We start from the raw sequence: 10125 nt of genomic DNA, 5'->3' as shown, positions 1-10125 counted from the left end.
TAAAGAGTAATTGCACTTTTGGTCTTATGACTATAGGGGTCCTGTTAATTGTAACACTCGACTTTAAAAACTAACAATTTAGTCCATTAACTATGCTTTTTCTAACACATTTGGTCCTTCCAGCCAAATCACCGGTCAAATTTGGCCGGAAAGTTGTAATTCATTTTAATTTGTTTAAAAATGGGGGCATTTTGGTATTTTCACCAGCCTAGTTCTTCTTCTCCATTTTGTCGTCGGAAATGTCGCCGCCACCGTCCCGTTCATGGCAACTGGAGCTTCCCACTCGCACCGCATTTGGCTCTCCTTCCTCATCTGACCCAGCTGGAGATTCATCTCAATTGGATGCCGATTGTGAGTGAGCTACAAATTCACTCAATCCAGAAACAATCGTCAAAGAGACACAGATCTGAACCAAAACCATTGATGCACCACAGTGATAGAAAATCCCGATTCAAAGTTCTAGCAAATCACTGGACTGTTAGATCTACTTCGTCGAATAGAAAACAACTCACTGGACTATCAGATCTGAACCAAAAACTCACGCTTCGTCGAACCACCGCCTCACGCCGAAGCTTCGCCATTGCTCTAGCTGCCACCATTGCTATCGATGCTCTGCCCTGCCGGAAGGAACAGAGGTCGTCGGAGGAGAAGACAGAGGTCCATGGGGCCGGCCTGTGATGACGACGTCGCCGCCGCGTGAAGCATCGGCCTCGCGATTTTGTTCCTTATGCGATTTTGTTTAGTTCCTTATGCGATCTTCGCCGCCGCGTGAAGACAGAGGTCCATGGGTCCGTAATACAATTTATATATTATACAAAAATAAATTTAAGGTACTCAAGGTAGGGATTGAATACTGAAACAATACTTTTCTTTAGTTCCTTATGCGATAATCATTATCTGTTTTCTTCAATACCGCCGCGGAATCATTATCTGTTTTCTTTAGTTCCTTATGCGATTTTGTTTTTGGATGTGCTTTTTGATAAATCCCAATCATGTGATGAGGAAAAAAACTACAACAATATGAATTTACTATTCTAGGAATCATTGTATTTAGTCTCTGATGATTTCGATGATCACTAAAAAAAAAAAAAAAAAAACTAAAATGAAAGGTATAGTATAGTTACCCAATGCACATTATTGAATAATTGTTACATGTTTTTCTAGTCACTTAATAAAATCACAAAATTTAAGATCGGCAATTAATTACCTTATTATAGTGAATTAAATTTTTTGCACTTAATTATTTGTTAGTGCGTGGAAATGACGAAATAAACTAATTAGTATAGGAATAAATAACTCTTCTTTTTTTTTTTCAAAAAAAAAAAAACTCTTTTTGGTTATTTCAAAAAAAAAAAAAGTAACTCTTTTTGGTCATTATAAACAGAAAGCTCAAATCCAATGCCTTATTTTATAAAGAGTAAATTGCACTTTTGGTCTTATGACTATAGGGGTCCTGTTAATTGTAACACTCGACTTTAAAAACTAACAATTTAGTCCATTAACTATGCTTTTTCTAACACATTTGGTCCTTCCAGCCAAATCACCGGTCAAATTTGGCCGGAAAGTTGTAATTCATTTTAATTTGTTTAAAAATGGGGGCATTTTGGTATTTTCACCAGCCTAGTTCTTCTTCTCCATTTTGTCGTCGGAAATGTCGCCGCCACCGTCCCGTTCATGGCAACTGGAGCTTCCCACTCGCACCGCATTTGGCTCTCCTTCCTCATCTGACCCAGCTGGAGATTCATCTCAATTGGATGCCGATTGTGAGTGAGCTACAAATTCACTCAATCCAGAAACAATCGTCAAAGAGACACAGATCTGAACCAAAACCATTGATGCACCACAGTGATAGAAAATCCCGATTCAAAGTTCTAGCAAATCACTGGACTGTTAGATCTACTTCGTCGAATAGAAAACAACTCACTGGACTATCAGATCTGAACCAAAAACTCACGCTTCGTCGAACCACCGCCTCACGCCGAAGCTTCGCCATTGCTCTAGCTGCCACCATTGCTATCGATGCTCTGCCCTGCCGGAAGGAACAGAGGTCGTCGGAGGAGAAGACAGAGGTCCATGGGGCCGGCCTGTGATGACGACGTCGCCGCCGCGTGAAGCATCGGCCTCGCGATTTTGTTCCTTATGCGATTTTGTTTAGTTCCTTATGCGATCTTCGCCGCCGCGTGAAGACAGAGGTCCATGGGTCCGTAATACAATTTATATATTATACAAAAATAAAATTTAAGGTACTCAAGGTAGGGATTGAATACTGAAACAATACTTTTCTTTAGTTCCTTATGCGATAATCATTATCTGTTTTCTTCAATACCGCCGCGGAATCATTATCTGTTTTCTTTAGTTCCTTATGCGATTTTGTTTTTGGATGTGCTTTTTGATAAATCCCAATCATGTGATGAGGAAAAAAACTACAACAATATGAATTTACTATTCTAGGAATCATTGTATTTAGTCTCTGATGATTTCGATGATGCACTCACAGAGTTGCCGGCGAGCAAGTGCAAGGAAGAAGAAGTCATCGTAAAAAGACCGTTTTGCCCTCACTTATAAATAATTAAAATAGGGTTATAATTTTCCGGCCAAATTTGACCGGTGATTTGGCCGGAAGGACCAAATGTGTTAAAAAACATAGTTAATGGACTAAATTGTTAGTTTTTAAAGTCGAGTGTTGTAATTAACAGAACCTCTATAGTCATAGGTCCAAAAGTGCAATTTACTCTTTTATAAATATATAATATAACTTTCTCGTTAGTTTCTTTGTCTCCATTCCCTCTTTTCTTTTCTTTTTTTTTTGGAAACTGTCTCCATTCCCTCTTTTTGTTCTGAATCCCTTTATGAGATATTATCCCATAAAAAAACATAAGCTTTTAAAAATTATTTCAGAGGACTAAAAATGTAAAAGAAAAAAGTCCACAAACTAAACGACAAGGAGAAGTTTGTTGCCATAACAATTAATAATATTATATTCAACTATTAAATATTAAAATCATGCTTCATGTATTCAATTAATAATATTATATTTAACTTTCAGTTTCTTCCAAATAGTTGAATTTCCATCTTCGGCCGGACAGGGTATGTGAAAGATGGTAAATCACGTAACTCAGTGAATCAGCAAATTGGGCCAAATACCGATGCGCACAAGGGATCTGCCCACTACTCTCCAAAATACCGTTGTGGAGTTTCAAACTTTGATCTCTTCTCCCAAATATTGTCTGCTGTAATGCTGGTTAAGTCCGTGTGGAAAAACTATAAGAGCAACAATATTAGTGGGAAATTTTATTTGGTTTCTACACAGGTGATTAGGAAAGAGAAAATAAGAGAGATTATGAGAAAAAAATAAAAATAAAAAAGAAGAAAAGCAAAGTCTTTCAGTGCGCATGACGTGCAGTTGAGGCGAATAATTTTTTTTGGGACAATCGGTCTCATAAAAAACCATTTTTTAAAATAAATTTCTTTCCGTCTCTCTCATCGGCGTGTGCAAAAAGATTGTTAAAACCCCCAAAAAATCATAAATAGGATTAGAGCAATAACACCAGCTTTAAAATTTTCACGGTTTTTAATATGCCAACAAGGAGAGATTGGAGACAAAGAAAAAAAGAAAAAGAAGGATTTGACTGGCCTGACGCGATTTTTTATTTTTTTTAAACATATATAGTAAAATGTGTCTGGTTGCGCGCTGAATATGCGCCCAACAGGTACAAAATGAGTAGTCTTCTGTCATCTCCCTCTCATTTGAGACTCACAAAAAAACTTAATTTTGTAGGAGTAAAAATCAGCTTAAAAACCATTGCCCATATCAACAAAAAACCCTCTTTAAAATTTTAATTTGACAAAAACCATTGATATGGATTCTCTCCTACTATCTTAGCCTAATTCATGACCTCCAATTTAAGAATGTCACTTTATTCCACTAGACCACAAGGTCATCGACTCTCGTACTCTAACTTATTTCCTCCTTTTAGACATCATATTGACTATTGACAGTCAAATGCGAGGCGAATTTGGTAATTTCAGTAGTGTCCCACCAGAGTAGTTGGGCAGTTGACTTATGACTAATTGTAATCCCCTCATCATTCATCAATGCTTTAGTTCCAAAAAAATATATATAAAAAGACTTCCACATGGGAACACAGAATGCAAACCACAACATTCCACGATTGACTTCCGTTTATAAAACCTTAGTAAAAACTTCAATCTCTACGAGTACCAAGGAGAAATTTAGTACGAGGAGCGATCGGACGGTTGGTTGGTTGAATCGGAGGCGCCATATATAAGACGGCGACGTCGTAGGCTCTGGTGGCCGCGCCGGCGGATTCTGATTTGATTTGATTTGGCGCTCTAATCTCCGATCCCCAACCCCAATTAAGCTTCTCTTCCTTGCTTTCTTCAACTTCTTCTCCGCCGCATTATATTGCCGCCGTTCATAACTGCTCTATCTTCATTCGACATTTTCAGTATATATAGCAAGTATGTATTTTCTTCTTTCTCCTTATGTTATATTCAATTCTTTAGCTTCTGTTAATGTGTTCTTCAAGCGTTTGGATGGATACTATGTGTACTCTAAGTTTTTACTCTCAACTTTTATTTTTGCACACAAAAAATTTGATGTAAACATTTATTTTAAGACTCACATAAAAAAAATAGTTTATCTTTATTTGCCACATTAAGAAATAAAATTTAAGAAAGAAAATTTGGAATACATTAATAGAACTCTTTTTTATTTTGATTGATAACTATTTAAATGCTTCCATGTTCTGCAATTCTGCCCCTCATTTAATTTTTCAACTAACAATTCATAACTCTTTTTTACTTTTTCAGTACCTACTTTTCAACTTGATTGATCTTATTTTTATTTTTAAGCTTAAGTTGGCCGACAAATTAAATAATGGATCAAATGTGAAAGAAATTAAATAGGGACAAATTAAATAATGGATCAAATGTGAAAGAAATTAAATAGTTTTTTTTTTTGAATACTACTAACTCTATTAGAATGCAGTACCTGTTCATAACTACTTTCTCAAAGTATTGAAGCACAAGAGTCAATATTGTCTGCACTGAGACTCGAACCCACCACCTCCCATATAAAGGGAAGGGTTTGATGCCACTGAACTACAAGGTCCTTGGCAGAAATTAAATAGTTATGCACCAAAATTAAAAATTTTAATAGTCAAGGACCTATTTGGAAAGAGTATTATAGTTGAGTGATTAAACATGAAGAGAAAAAAAAAACACTACATTAAAGGAGTGTAAAAGTGAATTAACTTATACCCTGTATGTGTGACTAGGGAAATTCACAGAGTGATAATTGAGTAAATCCTATCTTGTGATCTTAGTTAGCAAAGAGTTACACTAAATTAAACCAATTTAGATTATCTATAATTGATCCGTTCAAATTAAAAAAGTCAATAGGTTATTACTTATATATTTTAATTAGTGTTTAGTTTATTGACTTGGTCTATGATGACTCAATTACAGATCAGAGCATAAACTCTTCCGCTCTTCTGGTTTGCCACAACAATTGTTGATATGCAGCATGAAGAGGATATCATCATTATGCAGTTCTCAGAAAGCTGCTGCGTTTCCTCGTTTCACTGACGTTGAAAATCAACCTCCTAACAGTAAAGGTACAATCTAGCTCTTTTATTTGAAAAATATACATGTTGTTTTGTTATGATCAACCACTTTATTTTCTCATACCAAATGCACAACTTTAATTCCTTACACTGTCATAATTTCAAGATATAAGATACTGAATTTAACTGACCTCCACAGTTCTGATACCACTTCTTAGATCAAGTGCATAAGTCATAGTGAATACATAATTTTATTTTCTTATTCAGCCACATTTCAAGTGGCAGTGTTAAATTTAGCCACGCTTCAGGCCTTCCGGGCTCCACTCAACCGTCTCCTAACCACCTGATGCTGGATTTAGTCCTTTTAAGCCTCTGCTTAACAATTCTCTAATCTAATCACCTGGTGCTGAAATTGATCAGTTCTAGTGCTTTTTAATGTAGTGACCGTAGAAAGCTTCATGGCTGACCTTAGAATGCTTCACGGCGCAGCCAAGGAAGGCGACTGGGAGACTGCAGAGCTTATTTTGAAACGCAACCTAGACTATGCTCGTCAGAAGATTACCAAAGCTGGGGAAACACTTCTCCACGTCGCTGTTGCGGCGAAGAGGATCGAATTCGTACAGAAGCTGGTGGAAATGCTGGATCCGATTGATTTGGAACTCAGAAATGACAGTAAACGCACTGCTTTCGTGTATGCCATTGAGTTGGGAGAAAAGAAAATGGCAGAGGTGATGGTGGAGAAGAACAAGAAGCTGCTGACCATCAATGCTTATGAAGACATGACTCCCCTGGAAGTGGCAGCTCTGACGAAGCAAAACGAAATGTTTTCGTACCTTTTCAAGGTCACACCTGACAACAAACTGAGTGAATTGGGTAGCCCCCTCATGGAAGCCACTATTCAGAATGATATGTATGGTAAGCTATAGGCTATACATATAACCAAAATCTCTCTTCCCAAAAGGTTGAATCTCCAACTTGAGGTTGTTTTCTTCGCCCTGTGACCCTAACCGGCAAAGGGCCTCTTGCCACAAAGAGGTAAACTAGCCCAGATGACCGGCTTAAACTCAGGAGTTTAAGGTTTGAACCTACGACTTCTGAGCTGTAGGTAGATTGCTTTTACCACCTGGGCTATCCTTGCCGACAACATGCACTATTTTTTTTATTTTTATAAATCGCCACCTAGACACTAGTCTACGGCCTGGCCTGACTAGTGCCTGCAACCATGTTTTTATAGGTCGCCGACTAGCACCCTAGACCAAGACAAATTACTCCCTAGGCGATCGAATTCGGCCTAACTCACCCAACATGCACTATTTTTTTGTTTTTATAAGTAACAACCTAGACACTAGTCTACAGCCCGACTAGCGCCTAATGCAACCATGATTTGTGAGATCAATTAGGTTTTTCACAAAAGATTATACTTTTTCCTCATAGTGTCACAATTAACTAACTCTGCTTCTCTGCTGCAGACATGGCATTACAAATCCTAGAAAAGGATGAAACTTTAGCCACTTCCAAGCTTCCATGCTACAATTCATTCATGAGTGTTCTAGTCCGGAAACCGCCCCCCATAATCGACGAACATCACGGTGGAACATGGGGAAATGTTCTTCGTGCAGCTGTTCCCGCGATGGAGGAGAAGTATTTGCAGAGGAAGAAAGTTGGGGAAGTGTTTGAGAAGATCTGCAACTTGTGGCTTAGTTTAGCAGAGGAAGAATTGAGAGGCCTCATTATGAAAACAGAAATACTTCACTATGCTGCTATGGAGGGGAATGCAGAGTTCATAGCCATGGTTCTTAGGAGGAAACCTGTGCTTTCTCTGGTGCTCAACAAGAAGGGTCAGACGATGTTTCATGTCGCGGTGTCGCATCGCCAAGAAAGAGTGTTTAATCTTATATATGAGATGGGGCCCTTCAAGGAATTGATCCATCAAATTGTGGATGAAGATGGGAACAACATTTTACATTTGACTGCAATGTTGGGGCAGACAGTAGGAGACAATAAGAATGTTAAGGTGAGATCAGAGTTAGTTTCGATTCTCAATGTAGATTGGATGAGGCAACTTTCAAGTTGGCAGGGCTTGATTCTGTATTTTTGCTTACAATCTGGCGATCTGCCATCCAAAAATCTAACTGTTGGTTTTTCTAGTTATATACAATCCATTATCCAACATAAAATGTTTATATGGTGCCTAAAAGTTGTTGTTCATCTTCTACTTGCAGGCTAAATCTGAGCTACTGGAAGAGACTCAGAAGATTTTGCCAAGACAGCTTATCAACGTATCTGGACCAGCACTGCAGTTGCAGCGAGAAATCTTGTGGTTTAGGGTGAGAACATACACAACTTTTAAACCTCGTTTTTTGACCTTTAACTGGCAAAATCAGCATAATTGCTCATAGCTGATTGTTTGAAATTAAGAAGGTTTGTTTGAGTAACGAGAGAAATCCGCACTAGAAAAATTCAGCCTTGTGACCTTAGCCGGTAAAATTAGCCTAAATTGCTTATAGTGACTGATTTAAATAGAAAAAGTCAATAGACTGTTCCTACTAGGAGTTAAACTTGTGGTTTGGGGTGAGAACATACACAACTTTTAAATGCCAAAGTGGTTAGAAACCAAAACTTCTAGTTTTTAATTACTTTTGAGTGATTAGAGATCCATTTTTTTATGGACGAGGTAAACTTGTAGTCACACTATTTGAGGCTGTGCAATAGGTAAATCTCGTCTTTTGACCGTAACTGATAAAATTTGTCTAGTAGCTCATAGTTGATTGTCTTAAATTAAAAGATCGACTTTTTTGGGTGACGAGAGAAACTTACAGTCACTATGTCGAGAGTATACACTAGATAAATTCTGCCTGGTAACCCTAACTAGTAAAACTAGCCTAAATGGTTTATAGTGACCGACTTAAATTAAGAAAGCCAATAAGATGCTTCTACTAGGATTGGAGTTGAATTTATAACTTTACCAAATCAATAGCACAGTACAGCTTGACCAACTTGGTTAGGGATAATGTTTATCAAGGAGGTGAAGAGGGTTGTGCCACCAACCTATTGCAAGATGCTAAACGCAAGCGGAAGAACCCCAGAGGAGCTCTTCTTGAAAGAGCACAAATCACTAATCAAGGAGGGCGAGCAATGGATGAGGGACACCGCGAATTCCTGCATGATCGTCGCCACTTTAATCGCCACCATGGTGTTCGCGGCGGCCTTCACCGTCCCCGGCGGCTACGACCAAGTCACCGGCATCCCAATCCTCATAAAACCCACCACATTCACCCTCTTCGCCATCTCCGACGCCCTCGCCATGTTCTCCTCCATCATGGCCATCATCATGTTCCTCGCCATCCTCACCTCCCGCTACCGAAAACACGACTTCCGCGTCGCCTTGCCGGCGAAGCTGCTGATCGGACTCACGGCGCTGTTCGTGTCGATTGTTGGGATGCTGGTGGCGTTCGCGGCGGCGTTCTTTTTGGTGTATAAGAGGGAGTGGGAGCCGAAGCTCGTGGCTGGTCTCGCCGTTGTGCCGTTTGGTTCGTTTCTGTATTTAAATTGGCAGCTGTGGTTTGATTCCATTAGTTCTATATTTGGATCTAAGTCTCTGTTTAGACCAAACAAGTTGATGGTTTACGGTGGAATGGATTTTCAAAATCACTGACCATCATTATATGTACATTTTAAGGGTTAATAAATTAGCATTTATGTCTTATCATTTTATATTCAATCAGCTAAAAGTAAGGTTGAAAAAATAGCTAGGCGTTACTCGAGCGCTCGGGAAGCGTCTAGGCGTCCGTGTATATTTTTATTTTATTTTTTTTTTAAATATTTGTTTAAGTATTTTTAATTTTTTAAAGACTAATAATTATAAATTATATAATAATAGTTAATACTAAAATATTAAATATTAACCTAAAAAAATCTAAAGTTTGTAAAATTTAGGATTATTTCTCTCAAAACTATGTTGTTTTGAGTTAAATAACCCATAGTTAATCGGCCAGCTTGGCTGCCTAATCAATGCCTAAGAGATCTAATCAGCGTCTATGAGGCCTAGGCAGTCAGCATCTAAGCAGCCTAGACGGTGCTTAGGCGGTTAGGTGGCCTAGGCGGTCGCCTAACCAGCCAGCCGCCTAGACCACCATTTAAGGTGATACGCTAGGCGATCGACAAGCGCCTAGCGCCTAAGCGGGATTTTTTCAACACTGGCTAAAAGTAAACAACTAATTTACTAAATATTTTTTTACAATCAGCTAATACTATTAGCTGGTAAACCCACCTAACGCAAACAACAATCATGTAACTTAATTAGCTATCAATCATTTGTCAAGCATCCTTTGTCATTAATTTTGATAATAGTTTTAGATTTAGTATCTATTTACTCATCCACCATCTTATGTGACTGAATAAAGAGACTTTAGAGTTAGAGATTTAGCCTTAGACAAAATTTATTCATTTATTATTGATAAAAAATACTTTGTGGACTCCTATTTTATACTCTCAATTTTTACTCCCTCTCACAAGTTTTTGATGTAGACAACTTTTT

At 38.2% G+C, this 10125-nt stretch overlaps 1 protein-coding gene and 2 non-coding genes across 3 annotated transcripts; all 3 read left to right on the top strand.

Moving 5' to 3' along the window:
• Nucleotides 1–988: 988 nt before the first annotated feature.
• On the top strand, nucleotides 989–1066 carry LOC116028147. Its single transcript, XR_004100092.1, has one exon. It is a non-coding gene; the product is annotated as a small nucleolar RNA Z199 (small nucleolar RNA).
• Nucleotides 1067–2401: 1335 nt separating this feature from the next.
• Nucleotides 2402–2479, top strand: LOC116028145. The gene has a single exon (XR_004100091.1). It is a non-coding gene; the product is annotated as a small nucleolar RNA Z199 (small nucleolar RNA).
• Nucleotides 2480–4162: 1683 nt separating this feature from the next.
• LOC116026548 (protein ACCELERATED CELL DEATH 6-like) lies at nucleotides 4163–9302 on the top strand. Its single transcript, XM_031267866.1, has 6 exons — nucleotides 4163–4482; nucleotides 5491–5639; nucleotides 6030–6503; nucleotides 7058–7602; nucleotides 7811–7915; nucleotides 8611–9302. Exons 2-6 carry the CDS (start codon nucleotides 5549–5551, stop codon nucleotides 9241–9243), a joined length of 1848 nt encoding a protein of 615 aa, XP_031123726.1. The 5' UTR covers nucleotides 4163–4482; nucleotides 5491–5548; the 3' UTR covers nucleotides 9244–9302.
• The last annotated feature ends 823 nt before the right edge of the window (nucleotides 9303–10125 follow it).

The sequence above is a fragment of the Ipomoea triloba genome, chromosome 8, assembly GCF_003576645.1.
Source record: "Ipomoea triloba cultivar NCNSP0323 chromosome 8, ASM357664v1".
In the NCBI taxonomy this organism is placed as follows: Eukaryota; Viridiplantae; Streptophyta; class Magnoliopsida; order Solanales; family Convolvulaceae; genus Ipomoea; species Ipomoea triloba.
The sequence above is the reverse complement of the archived record's forward strand: the minus strand, read 5'-3'. Positions and strand labels throughout refer to the sequence as shown.

Bases quoted from the DNA above. Each gene is read 5' to 3' on its own strand.
- LOC116026548 (XM_031267866.1), top strand. From the start codon at position 5,549: ATGAAGAGGATATCATCATTATGCAGTTCTCAGAAAGCTGCTGCGTTT. The intron at 7,603-7,810 runs GTGAGATCAGAG...TTCTACTTGCAG, and splicing joins GAGACAATAAGAATGTTAAG to GCTAAATCTGAGCTACTGGA. The intron at 7,916-8,610 runs GTGAGAACATAC...ATGTTTATCAAG, and splicing joins GAGAAATCTTGTGGTTTAGG to GAGGTGAAGAGGGTTGTGCC.